A 14,822-nucleotide genomic window follows, 5' to 3' on the forward strand; every position below is an offset into this window, starting at 1 on the left:
TAGCCTTTAATCTTGAGTATAATTTACTGATTCAGTCATTTATTTACAAAATTGATGGAAATTGTTAACAAGGAGTTAATTAATTTAAGTCACCTGATTACCACAGTTAATTAACCACACTGACTTAATCTTCTCTGAAAACATCAACTAATCATTTCCCAGGTGTCAAGGGGTAAATCGTTAAATATAAAATAAACCTCTGTCCTCTGCTTCAAGGGAGACTTCTTGAGTGTGTTTTCTTTGCAGATTCCAATCTAGCAACAAGCCACGTTTAGGCCAATTTTTTTCCTATATGGCTATACTGAAAGAGCTATCTTTCCAGAGTTTTTTTCCTCCACGTAATAGGGGGAAACCAAGCTTGCAACCTTACCACTCACCCATGTCATTTTGAATTACTTCAAAAATGAGTTAGAAATACTTCTTGAATTAAAATGCACAAATGAAAGGCAGAAATTGAGGCTTTTATATGTGAAAGTGAGTTTTCAAAAAAAAAGAACTGAGGAGCTTTATTTGGAGAGTGTGACTACAGCAATAGCATACGGGAATCGAGGGGGTGGGGGGCTATTGAACTGTTCTAATCCCAGTCCTGGTGCTGGTTACACAAATATATACATGTATGAAAATTTATAAAACTATACATGCACAATTTAAGTCTATGTTAATTTAAATGATAAAGCTCTTCATTAAGGCTAATATTCAAGCTTACCCATAGGAAAACTGTAAAATCTTTTTCTTTTTGTTTACAGATAGAAAAATTAAGACCAACCACCTCAAAACCACTCTGAAAGAGAACATCAGAAAGAATCCATCCTATGTGTCTTGTGTTAATCCAGCTCTCAATTCGTAGACCCACTGCTTCTCGGCAAGAAAAAGTAAAACCAATTGTCTTTGATCTACCCAGGCACCCCCAGGGCTAGGTGGTGGTCCTGAAGGGGACCAAAGTCCCAGGTCACTGTGACAAACCACACTTGGGCCTCCTAGAGAGAGAGTGCTGAAGGGCCTCAACCAAACAGTTCCTCTTCTCTTCCCTTTCTCATTCCTTCAATCACAGCAAAATGCTTGAGAAGTAAATCTGGATTAAGGATTTTGTTGCACATATTCACAATCAGCAACAACTATTAAAGACCTCTTTGATTGCCCTCACAGGGAAGTGAAAGTGTTCAATACCCATGCATCCTTCTTAGCTCAAGCCCCATGTTCTCTCTTGTCTGCCCTGCTGGGTTTAATTATTTACAGAAAGAAGCATCTAATCTTTGCTCTCTCCCAGTTAGTACGTTCAATTTTTAAACCATGCATTTTGTTTTTCACTAGAATCTCAGCTTCCAGTGATTACTTAGCAAATTCTTTCAACACCTCACTGCACCAAATATTAGGGAAGAAGTCAATTTTTATGTCAGAAGTGAACTAGAAAAATAATTCAGAGAGGTGGTACATAAAAGTTAACCATTTAGCAATTGACTTAAGAAATGTGTGGCTTTTACCTTATCCACATGCAAACTGTTGTTTTATTGCATACTAAGGAATAAAACTGGATTTCCTATTAATAATCATTATGGTCTAGAAAAATTGTAACTTCCATTTACACTAAATCCAAAAGCTTCCTCTCAACCTTATCTGATGCCAATGAGTCCCTAAGGAATGACTGATAGAATGCTGCAAATTTGTTGCTTTTAGGGTCAATGTTTCCTTTTGTTCTAACAATCTTATTTCCACTGAGCTAATTAGAGGAAGGCGAGCCTTACTAGAAAGTAAGAAGTTCAATCTTTGATGTCAATTGAACAGATTTACAGCAGAAACTCCCCATAATGTCATCCTAAGGAAAAAGCACAAGCAATAACATCTGTTATCTAGAAAAGCTGATTTAAGCAAAACAATTAATTAGGAGATGAAGTCAGCTCCCTTCCAAGACTCTCACCTTCAGATACCTTCTTCCTTTCTTTCGTCCCCGCCCCCTATCAAACTATCAACTTTGCATCTCCTTCTTTCTGAACCTCACTCAGGAATGTTTTCTGTGCATTATTATCTCAGCTAACTACTTGACCAGACAGGGGTAAACATTTCTGCACTTTAACCAGAGTTTCAAGGGAAAGAATGTATTCTTCTAAAGAATTGGCACTAATGGCGACCGAGCAGACATCTCTGGCCAGGGTGAGAGACACTTTGGAGCCAAGAGACATTCCAGCCCTTCCAACCATATGCAAATACCTTCCCCATCTCTCCAGGAACAACCTTTTCAGCTGCCAACAGTTCTCACGTGGTTGTTCATTGTTTTCTTCTAGGACTTTGAATGAGGGAACTTAGTAGGAATTTTTCCATCAAGTATGAAGCAACAGACAACTTTCCATATCTGCACTGCCATCCCTAAAAGGAAGTTAAAATAGAGCTCTCTCTGACAGTCAAAGGGTCTTTTGAATTAAAGGATGTGTCATTATAGAGAAGACATTCTTAGATAATGGAAAGGTAACAGAGGAGAAAGTCAGCAAGCAGGAATCAGCCAGTACCTGAAGAGAATAGAGGGAAAACTGGGTTATAGTGGAAATGTACTCTTTCAGGGTAAGCTGCTTTGGACAGGCCCATGTGTCAGGAATCTCTCTATCCTTTGTTGTTTCCAATTACTTGATGTCAAAGCATGATATAGCCTCCATCAACAAGGAATGAATGCAAAAATAGCACAAAAATGTCCCAAGAGTTGAGTTGCAAAGGTACCAGCTTCTGAAATGAGGTCAGCTGATCATTATATGAGCCATTAAATGAGGCTTTGATGGACACAGAGGCACTATCTTTCACTTGATCCTATCTACCCAGTGATAACACATAAGAATAAGCACTCTGGGGTCAAATCTTGGTTTCACCATTTACTAATTAGACAGCTATGGGCAAACTACCTACGCTATCTTTGTCTTGGTTCTTCTTTTTTATTTATTTATTTTTTTTTGCTGCAAGGCATGTGGGACCTTAGTTCCCCAGTCAGGGATCAAACCTGTGCCCTTTGCATTGGAAGCACCAAGTCATAACCAGGGAAGTCCCTGCCTTAATTCTTTATCCATAAAATTCAAACTGTTAATAATGAAGAAGTGAGTAAAGTTACACCTGTAAAACACTTAGGACTGTATCAGGCACATAGAAAACACTCAAAAATTTTAGCAATAATTATTTCAGGTCATTCTCCCAACTTCTTCACTCTCCTGGTTTCCTTCCTTCCTTGCTGGCCTCCCCTTGTTCCCTCATGCTTACTCCCATCCACCTTTCTGATTACTTTTCATCTCTATTTGCATTGCTTTTATAGTCTCATCCTATCTCGTGACTTTAAATACCATCTGTATGCCGACAACTTAACTACTTGGTCATGCTTGCATTACGAAGCCATCAAAAGAGTGGGGTCTAGGGACTTCCCTCGTGGTCCAGTGCCTGAGACTCTGTGCTCCCAGTGCAGGGTGCCTGGGTTCCATCCCTGGTTAGGGAACTGGATCCCACATGCCACAACGAAGACCCAGCGTAGCCAAATAAATAACTTTTTTCAATTAAAAAAAAAGGATCTAAAGTGAGAAAGACTGCACCCAGGGACGAGCAGCCATGGGCAGTGTTCAGCATTCTGGCCCTCTTCAACTGGGCCCATTTTTTCTTCATTCATCAGGAACAAGACCCATGAATGTCCTGACTTGACATGTGATGTTCTTTCCTCCACAGTCCACGCCGCCTCCCCGACTTGGGAAACCACTCCCCTCTTCAGAGGGCCTTTTGTCTGATCAAGGCTGTTTTCACTGTGCCGTGGTCTCAGACAGATTTCTTTTGTGTTCTGTTTAAACACAGAGTGACAGTCCACTAACATAAAGTCTAAAAACTTTGGCTTATCTTTTTGTAAAAGCTACTGTATCAAATCTGTCCTTAAAATAGCAGAATGACCCATTCTGTATGTACAGGGGATTCTCACAGAGTAGCCAAGTGTCTGGGGTGGAAGTTAAAAAGGCCGATGCAGAATCCGCTACAATCAAATGTGTTGGGAGTCATCAGTAGTTGGGGGGCAGTGAGGCGGAGGAAGGGGGAGAGTCAAATGGAAAGAAATAGCGTTGCTAAGCCACTTGTTTTGATAGAGACAGCAATTTTCTTTTTTTCTCCATCAGAACCTTGATGGGGCCTCCAGGAGCCTGGCGGAATTAACGGCTGGCAATACCAGGGACATAGTGATGAGCGGAGGCTGCCCTTCTTAGTTTTAGTACCCATGGTGGCATCTATCCATCGTTCATTCAAGTTAGATTTATTTCATCAGCCCAATTCTCGGTACTAGGAAAAAGACAATGAATAAGAGAGATAAAAATGTCTGCGGTCCTGGAATTTATATCTTAGAAAAGAGAAACAAAGTAAATAAACAACAACAACAACAAAAACAAAACAATGCCCATTATGTCAGAGGGTGATAAATGCAATGAAGAAAGAGCAAAGAATCTGAGAAATCAACACTAAGAAAGTGACCTATAAGCAATGACCTGTAGAAGGTGAGGGGCAGGTCATGCACAGTCTGAGGCAAGAGTGTTCAAGAAGAGAGGAAGTATGAAGGCCTTAAGGTACTCACTATGTTGGGAAGAAAGCAAGAATACCATTGTACCTAGACAGTGTATTAAAAAGCAGAGACATTGCTTTGCCGACAAAGGTCCATCTAGTCAAAGCCATGGCTTTTCCAGTTGTCATGTACATATGTGAGAGGTGGACTATAAAGAAGGTTGTGCACCAAAGAATTGATGTTTTCCAACTGTGGTGCTGGAGAAGACTCTTGAGAGTCCCTTGGACAGCAAGAAGATCAAACCAGGCAGTCCTAAAGGAAATAAACCCTGAATACTCATTTGAAGGACTAATGCTGAAGCTGAAGCTCTAATACTTTGTCACTGGGTGCAAAGAGCCGATTCATTAGAAAAGACCCTGATGCTGGGAAAGATTGAAGGCAGAAGATGGGGACAACAGAGGACGAGATGGTTGGATGGCATCACTGACTCAATGTACACGAGTTTGAGCAAGCTCCAGGAGATGGTGAAGGACAGGGAAGCCTGGTGTGCTTCAGTCCATAAGGTCACCAAGAGCTGGACTCGACTGAGCAATTGAACAACCATTGCACTGTGAGTCGGGGGAGAGAAGGAGACAGTTCAGGGGATGTCCAAGTTAATAGTTAGGGTCTACCTGGACTCTGACTCTGTATGAGCTGGGGAGCAATGGTAGCCAGGGAGATGCGGAGATGCACCATCGAGATTTCCCTTCAAGGAAGGGCCAGCTGCAGGGAAGGACTCTCTACCTACACTCAACTCCTTCAACGTCCACCTCAGTTGTATCAATAGAAAGGTACCTTGCTAGGATAGACCACATCCAGCAACTGAGGAAAGCCAATTCAGCCTGACACAGACCATTCTCCTTGCCAGCTGCAGCTCCAGAACTCGCCACTGGGTCAACCGAGGCCTTCCCACTTCAGTTTCTTCCTCTGCCTGTTCCTGCTTCCTCCTCTTCCCTTCACAGACACTGATCTTCATTAATATCATGCACTCCAAAGTCCCTCTCAGCATCAGTTTCTGAAAAATCCAATTCATGTGTGACAGAAGCCACTGGTGCTTTTGAGTAGAGGAGTGACAAGATCTGACTGGTTTTTAAAGGGGGCTGAGAGTTGACAGGAGGGGGACAAGAACACCAGGTGATCAGTAGGGAAGGCATTGCAATAATCCAGGTAATAGGTGACCATGACCTGGATCAACACAGCAGTGGTAAAGATCAGTTACCAGTTTCAAAACTGTTTGGATTCTACATATATTCTGATGATTGAAATGATGGGATTTTCTGATGGGTTGGATGTAAGGTATAAAAAGAAAGAGTCCAAAGTGTGGAGTCTAAGCAAAGATGGAGTAGTCACTTTCTCAAATGGGGAAATCAATGGATAAAGCAGGTTTGGGGCATTAATGGAGATCGAGAGTTCAGTTTTTGGATGTAAGTCTGAAATGACTCTTGTACCACCAGGTTATCAAATAAGCAGTTGGACATACAGGACTAGAGTTTAGGGTAGGGCCTGGATTATAGTCCTAAATTTATAAGTTGTCAGCGTACAGATGGTATGTCACGAGACAGAATGAGCCCAAAGCAATGCAGATAGAGACGAAAAGTAATCAGAAAGGTGGACGGAAAGAAGCATGAGGGAATAAGGGGAGGCCAAGAAAGAAAGAAGGAAGCCAGGAGAATGTAGTTTCTCGGAAGCCAAACTGTTTCATGGTGGAAGGCAGGATACGCTGTGTGCAGTGTTGCTAGTTAGCTAAACAAGATGAGAGCTGAGAATGGGTCTTTGGATTTAACAATGGAAGTCACCAGTGACCTTGGCCAAAGAAATACCTTGGTCAAGGGTGGTGGGGAAAAAACACCTGAAAGGCATGGATATGAGAAAAACTGAGGAAAACTACAGTGGATAAAGATAAATCTGCCAAGGAATTTTGCCAAGGTACAGAGGAAATAGGTGACAGCAAGAAGGGAATGTGGGGAAAATGAAGATTTGATGAGAGGAGATAAATGGTGAGAGACAGAGTGTGATCTAGAACATGAATGAACTGGCTGGACTACACAGCATGGAAAGATCATCCCGAGGAACAGGAGGAAAGAAAATATACAGGCTGAGGTGCAAATGATGGTTGAGTTATGAGAATTTGCGTCCTTCTGTTAATTGCTTCTATTTTCACGTCTATAAGAAGCAATGTTGTTTGAGCAGGTGGTGTTGGAGGTCTGAGAAAAGAGGGCCAGACTGCTGAGGGTGGAGGCAAGGAAGTGATGCTAATGATGGGCCATAAAATATAAGCTAAGGAGGTAAATAACTGAGGGATTTGAGGGACAGTGAAGAGGTGGCGGGATCAATGGACTATAAGACCCAGTGGGATCAACAAAGAGTTGGGAAATAACATTTTCTAATAACTCCCAATGCCAAACATGGGATGGATGCCAGTGAGCTCTGCCAGGGGATGCTCTTGAGATGAATTCCTGACTTGGGTCAGCTCAAAGAACCTCAGATTCTTAACAGTGGGAGGAAGGACATCAAGGGTGTCCAAGGAAAGAGCAGAGAAAGCAAAGAATCCAATTAAGACACAAACAGTGGCTCCAGGGAGGGACTGTCATATTGGCCAGGAAAGGAGACTGCCAGGAATGGGGGCAGTACTTCATATCACCCTTGGATGTAAATGAGTAGTTTCCCTCGTTACTGTAGCTACCTTGTAACATCCCCATCCAAAAGAAAGAACAGATATAACTGGAGTACTCTTCACTGCTAGTGGAAGGGATTTGCCGTTGCAAGTCAGTTTCAGTTTGCAAAACTAAAAATGAGACAGGTTACCCAGATGAGTTGTTTCCAAATCATCTGACTCTTAGAATTACTTAAAATACAGATTCCATACTCCTGATATAGTAGGTGTGAGTTTTGGCCTAAGAATATATATTTAAAGCTCCCCAGGTAACTTTTATATGCCAAGCTTAAGAATCTAGCTTATTTCCATCAAGGGACCCTAGAGATTATCACATTCTATAAATTGTGATGAAATAATGCTTTTGAGAACACAGCTGAAATCTCAAAGTTGTCCCTAGATAGGATCAAGAAAGCATGTAGCCTCATTTGCCCTGGCAGCTATAATATAACAATATGGGAAGCCAGCCTGAAAACAAAGCTGAAACCTAGAGGGGAGTAAAGTCAAGAACACAAAGAAAGAGAACTGGAGCCCTGAATGCACCTTACCTGAACCCCACTCTGCCTCAGAAGTTTTTGCTTACATGAGTCAATAAATACCCTTAATTGTTTAAGCCAATTGGAGGTGGGTTTTCTGTTTCTTAACAACAAAAAGTATCCTCCACAGCCTTCCCACATCAAAATTAAACCAGTGTGAAAATATACACCAGCATTTTCTCCTTCCCTTTAGTGACAGTAAAAGGTAGGTAAGATTGACATATTTCAGATATTTCCATCCCTAAATTTAATTTTACTTAAGGATTTCCTTATCAAAATAAATGAGTTTTGATTTTTTACCTTTTACGAAGAAAATCTCCTTGTTAATGAGAATAAAAACCAAAGAACTGAGCTCAAAATGACAAGCAAGTCTCTGACACCATAAGACAGGATGTTTTTATATGAGAATCCAAGAAAGTCTAGCAGAACAGAAGTGTAGCCATGGTCGTCTTCCTCTTTTGGGGGTTTCCTCAATACCCACTGGGCACTCAAAAGTAGATATGCTATTAATGTGAATCAGTGAGTAAAGGCTTATTTTCAAAGTTGCTGATCTTCACGAGGCTGATGATATATAAACTTAAAGGAGACCTCTAGTATTGCTTCCAAACTTGGAATCTCAAGATCTGAACAATAAACAAGCCATTATATCCATAATAACAGTGACTTAACTTTTCAAGGCACAGAGTGGTAATTACATTTCCTTCTTTCATTCATTTCTTACTGTTTCCAATAATGCTGGGGGTCAAGCATGACCTGAGGGCTAATGACCAAAAGCATAGAGATTTTAACGTGAAACTTCACATTGTCTAATCTGTTACATTCTTGGAGAGACTTTTAAATTTCCCAAAAACTGATGTTTCCAGTTTCTTGGTATATGATACCGAGATATTAGAAATAAGACTTAAAGACCAGCAAAATAACCACTGGCATAGAGGGCAAATGTTTAGCATTTCTGAATTAACCCAACGAAGTGTAAAAGATACATGTTCCACTGTCTATAGAAGAAGTTCCCTATGGTATATGCTTGGAGAAAGCAATGGCACCGCACTCCAGTACTCTTGCCTGGAAAATCCCATGGACCGAGGGCCTGGTGGGCTGTAGTACATGGGGTCGCAAAGAGTCGGACACGACTGAGCGACTTCACTTTCACTTTTCACTTTCCTGCATTGGAGAAGGAAATGGCAACCCACTCCAGTGTTCTTGCCTGGAGAATCCCAGGGACGGGGTAGCCTTGTAGGCTGCCATCTATGGGGTCGCGCAGAGTCAGACATGACTGAAGCGACTTAGCAGCAGCAGCAGGGTATATGCTAAGGATTCTTAGATGAGCACCAAAGTGCATTCTGTCTCCACTGAAGCATCTTCATATGTCTCCAAACCCTTCTTCTCTCCTTTCTTTCTAGCTCTTTCTCACAGCCAAGGTCTAGTGCCTGGAAAAGGGACAATATTTTAGGAATAAAAACAAATGAAGAAAGTTGGAAAAGGGACAAAGGCCTAGGACTTGCTGAAAACTGAAATCCTACAAAAGACTCAAGAGTTTCCATACTTTGATCTCTCAGATCATTTTCCAGAACATTCCAGTCCATCACAAAGTAAAGCTCCAAATAAGAATCCCTTAGGCTACAAAAAAAACTTCTAGTTGCAACATGATCACAAGAACACAACATCACGTCCGTGTCTTGCTTTAATATTTGCAAGCCTTTTCCCTCTTCAATTATTGAGTTATCCCAGGACCACCTACTCGTAAGAAATTTCAAGTCTGTCTTCATACACAAAATGGAAAACTGGTTTTATCTGATAAGGTGTTCCAGATATCTGTTGTTTCTGCAACTCAACATCTGTTCACCATTCTCCTGGGAGCCTCACCTCATTTTCCCTCTGGGGTCTAGACTTCAGTCTGTGACTTCAAAGATCAAGCATGTGACTCAAGTCTAAGCCAGAGGCACATTGCATATCCCTGGATATAGTGACTGGTTCTCCAATGAGCTTATGACCTAAGAGGAGTCCCTGAATGCAATTGAGACTTTTGCAGAGTATAATTAAAACAAAACTTACTCTTTTCCATTGGACATAACATTAAAGGATATGATGCCAGAGAAGAACATGCTAGAGAACACAGTCATCTCAGAACCAGGAGATAGAGAAACCAATCCACATGAAGTAGGCTGAGTGCCCAACTATACTAGGTTAAACCAAATTGCCAAATTTGACTGATTCTGACCTAGGAACAACAATCCCATATGCTGCTGCTGCTAAGTCACGTCAGTCGTGTCCGACTCTATGTGACCCCAGAGACAGCAGCCCACCAGGCTCCCCCGTCCCTGGGATTCTCCAGGCAAGAACACTGGAGTGGGTTGCCATTTCCTTCTCCAATGCAGGAAAGTGAAAAGTGAAAGTGAAGTCGCTCAGTCGTGTCCGACTCTTAGCGACCCCATGGACTGCAGCCTACCAGGCTCCTCCATCCAACAATCCCATATGGTTCAACCTAATAGCTTTATCTTTTCAATTATATATTTCAATACTCCTTCCTTTTGGCTTCAAGCAGTTTAACTGAGTTTTCTGTCATTTACAAACATGAGAATTCAGACTAATGTGTAAAGTTGCTGTAGCCAATAAAGCACTGTGTCAAAGATGCACAAGAAAATCATTTAAAGATCCCTTGTACTAAAAAGGGGGCAGGGGGAGACACCAAGATACAATATCTTCTCCACAAGTTTATAAAAAGTTAAATTCTTGAAAAGGGCAGTCATGATGGATAGAAATACATGAGACCTCACAGTCTAAAAAGCTTTTCACACTTTTCTCAGGTAACTGGCATAACTACCCTATGAGGTAAACATGTGTCCATTTTATAGATAAAACCAACCCAGAGCAGTTGAGTATGTTGTAATGAATTTACATTCATTACAAATCCAGATCCTCTAATCCCCAAATTCACACTTTTTCTACTGTGTCTCACAATGCTAAGATGGTCAAGAAATCAATTAGGAAACATTTGTACAGGCCCTTTATAAACATGGGAAGCATCAAAGCATCTCTGACATTTCAAAACATCTATCAATCTGATCATTCTAAAAGCAGCCCAAAACACTGAGGCTGGAATGTGTCAAATCTAATATTGGTGAAATCCTAGCCAGAGTTATTAGGAACTAGAAAATTACTATCTCAGAATCGTAAACACAAAGTTGCAGCCCATTTTAACTGTGGAATCTAGACTCCTCTTTTCAGTTCTCATCATCCTTAACCTTTCTGTTATATTGATACTGCTGTCTTACTAGCACACCGTAAGCTAAGCTAAGCTAAGTCACTAAGCTAAGTCACTCAGTCGTGTCCGACTCTTTGCGACCCCATGGACTGCAGCCTACCAGGCTCGTAGATGCTTATTAATAAATATTTGTGGATTGCCACAGACACGACTGGAGTGACTTCATTTTCACTTTTCACTTTCCTGCATTGGAGAAGGAAATGGCAACCCACTCCAGTGTTCTTGCCTGGTGAATCCCAGGGACAGGGGAGCCTGGTGGGCTGCCATCTATGGGGTCGCACAGAGTCAGACACGACTGAAGTGACTTAGCAGCCACAGTGTAATGATTTTTTTAATTTCTCAAGATCACAAAATTAATGGACTATAACTATTAATATGTGAATTATATCAACTCTTCAGAAATGTGCTCTGATGGTCCACAATGTTTAAAAAATGGATCCAGAGGCACAGACTTTGGGAGTTCTGGGTCAAGCTAAAAACACATGGTTATATTAATCTATCATAAGATTCAGCTTAGGCCTGAGACTGGTGACCCACCCAACTAAAGATTCGCCCAAGATCATCTTTTCATCATACTTTGCCTCAACTGATAAGTCAGGATCAACACAAAAGGAATCTAGAGATCTCAACATGGGGACATTTAGAGGACATGCATCTAAAGGTCTTGTGGAAGAATGAGGAGTCTCAGGTTCAGACCCTGGCTCGATCAATGTCCTTTAGGTGGGGCACTTAACTCCACCCTTTCACTCCATTCAGTCTCCCTCCAGCGTTTAGTTGCTGCTAAGTCGCTTCAGTCCGACTGTGCGACCCGTAGACGGCAGCCCACCAGGCTCCCCCGTCCCTGGGATCCTCCAGGCAAGAACTCTGGAGTGGGTTGCCATTTCCTTCTCCACCAGGATTTAGTTACTTAACTATAAAATAATGCCAAGCAGTCCAAGTGATATATCTAAAGGTTATAAAAGTTTATATTAAAATAGGGCAAGGACAGGAAGTTTAAGCAGAAGCCCCAAAGACTGGCAAGGAAGAACTTCAGTAAGAGAAAGAAAAGCCAATTGCTGTGAAATAAAAGCAGCAGCAGATAATAGAGACTTGACAGAACCAAAATGTTGCCTGTTTGCTATTGGCCACACAACCCTTCTAAGCATATAAACTGTACCCAAAGATGTAATTGTCATAAAACCTGATCCTATTAAGGGCACAATCAAACTTCTATTGGATGAAAGAGTATCATTGTCCTGAGAAACCATAACATTTTCTGAAAAACTTCAAATCACGTCCTGGAATCTGGGAATTCTTCAGAGAAATGTTAGGTGGAAAATACTTAAAGATATTCTCATGTGCATTTTGAAATTAGAAATATGATCAGTAAGCAAGAAAAGGTATTGTGAATCAAAGTAATAAAAAGAGCTATTAGTTTATGATCATTGTCTACAATGCCTTACACCATGCTAAGGCACACTTACCACTTTATGTTCATAAAATGTCACAGAATAGATTCTCCCATTATCATACCAGTTTTACAGATAAGCAATCTGAGCCATGCAAAGTTAAAGGACTTTCCCAAGGTCACACAGCTAGAATGAGGTGAAGCCATTGCTTCAGGCTCTCCGCATTTTTTAAAAAGCATTATGCAAAATAGAGGGCAGTGCAAATAATTTCTAGCCACAGATATGCAATATTTTTTAAAAGACTAACTGCAAAACACTTTCCAGTTTCTAATGATATGAAGTTTGCAGGATGATCTTACCTAAAATAAGGGCATTTACAATGTCATCATACTTCTTCATCTACATCAAAAATCAATACAACAGGAATCTAGAAATCTTAAACCCCCAGGTTGACAATATTCAGAGGACATGTATGTAAAAATGATCAATTGGGAAGACTGAGAGTGAGGATAGAAACCTGCAAAGAGTTTCTGGAAATATCAAGTTATGAGCAGCAAGCAAATTCTACAGTATGTGGCAAAGACTTGCAAAAAGTCCCTTGGCTTCTTTAGTAACTTCACACGTGGACAGAAACTAAGGGGGTATGACATTTCTAGTACAAAAGAGCCATATACTAGAGCAGTTTAGTTAAAGCCTCTGGTATCAGAATCTCTGGGAATTGTCTCACAGTGATTTTCTAGCCATATGACCTTAAGGAAATTAACTGGTCTATGCCTTCATTTCCCATCTGTAAAATAGAAACAGTAAGAGTGCTTACTTAAAAAGAGGCGTGATAAAGACTAAATTTCAACAAGTGTAAAATACTTAGAACAGGGCCTGCCACATAAAAGTATATGATATATACGATATCATATGCTATATACTATACATATTATGTGATTATTATTATAGAATGAAAGGTAGATGGGTCTAAACTACCAAGAAGAGTAAGTACAGGTTATTTGATGACTAAGACATTAACACAGGGATGAAAACATCTGTTTGGGTTGTATGTGGATAACCCAGATGTATCCCAGTTTAACCCAGACAAGGTTTCCTTTTGCCAGGCACTTACAGGAACATATAGTAAAACTTGTGGCTATATTTAGGACAAACCCTCCACAATAATAATAAATTCTCTTTCTCTGTTACCAACCCTGAGAAAAGGTTTTCGAAGTTATAATTATTAACGTTCTCTTCCTGCCTCCCCTCCTTTTCCAAAGAGTTTTACACGACCAGTGAGGTTTGTTGGCGTTTCCAAACTTCTTCCCAGGAAGTCTGCAATGTGTACTGTTAGGAGTTGCTGTATAATTACTTAGTTGATTCCCTCTAAGGAGCTTACTCTAAGAATTGAGGAAAGAAAGCAGATTAACCATCTGAATACATGCCACTGGCCCATCCCCTCTCTCTGCCATAAATGGGGGCTTCTGCAGTCCCCACTCTTCAACCCTAATATGTGATCCAGGCAAATCAATGTATTGCTTTGGCTAATCCTACAACAATAGGGGTTTCATTTTCATTGTAGGGCAATTAAGTTGTCCGAGAAGGAAGGAGCGGGAGGAAGGGGTGGTGGGGGAGAGGGTGGTCTCCCGTCCCCACAGACAGATTAGTCCCCCTGGAGGCAGCAGCGTCCGCTCTGTCTGTCTGGTGGTCGGTCACACGCAGCTCTTCGCTGCTACCTAGCAACGCAAAGCCAGGGAGAGAGCTCGCTTGTTCCCCTGCCTCCTCGCCTCTCCCATTCATCCCTAGCTTCCTCTCTCTCTCTCCTTCTCCCCGACCTCAGCCCCCGATCTCTCTCTTTCCCCTCCTTCTCTCCCTTTTACTCTCTATTTGTCTTCTCTCCTCCTCCCCTCTTATTCTTTTTATTCTCTCCCCTACTCCCTCCTCCTCTTTCCCTCGCCTCCGTTCCTGTAAAAAACTAAAACTCTCCCGACAACTTGAGAGAAGTTTACAGCGCTTCATCGCAGAAACTTTCTCCATTCGAGCCCTCAAAACTCCGGCAGCGCAGACGAGCCCCATTCATCAACACAAAAGCCTCCACTTCCCGGCTGGAAAGGGAAACCCTTCAAGAAAATGCTGCAGCGTATCAGCCGCTCTCTCGGCCAATCCCACCTCCCGGCCTTATCTCGGCTAGTGAATGATCTTTATCGAGATGCGGTCTCTTGGGGGTCACGGCGAGACCAAGTTTCGCTGCTGCAGAAAGGCGGGGTGCTCGAGCCCCCAGCCTGGGCGCGCGAAGGGATTCCCGGGCGGGGCGCTGCAGGTGGAAAACTGCGCACGGAGCAGCGCGGAAGACCGCTTGGCCCCGGAGAGAAGAAACCAGCGCGGGGAGCAAGCTGCGGACTCACGAGGAGAGCAGCAAAGTACCTTCCAGGAGGGTTGGGACAAACCTCCGTGGGAACAAAGG

At 41.9% G+C, this 14,822-nt stretch overlaps 1 protein-coding gene across 1 annotated transcript in view; it reads right to left on the reverse strand.

The window, feature by feature from the left end:
- LRP2 (low density lipoprotein receptor-related protein 2) overlaps window positions 1-14,434 on the reverse strand; it is a 175,961-nt gene extending 161,527 nt beyond the window's left edge. Inside the window, exons 1-2 of the mRNA XM_010849414.1 lie at window positions 14,294-14,434; window positions 12,736-12,775 (exon numbers count right to left, since the gene is read on the reverse strand). Of these exons, the coding sequence (XP_010847716.1) occupies window positions 12,736-12,775; window positions 14,294-14,434 (181 nt within the window). The remainder of the gene's footprint in view (window positions 1-12,735; window positions 12,776-14,293) is intronic.
- Between the last annotated feature and the right edge of the window lie 388 nt (window positions 14,435-14,822).

Source organism: Bison bison, unplaced genomic scaffold (assembly GCF_000754665.1).
Source record: "Bison bison bison isolate TAMUID 2011002044 unplaced genomic scaffold, Bison_UMD1.0 scf7180017864282, whole genome shotgun sequence".
Classification (NCBI taxonomy): domain Eukaryota; kingdom Metazoa; phylum Chordata; class Mammalia; order Artiodactyla; family Bovidae; genus Bison; species Bison bison.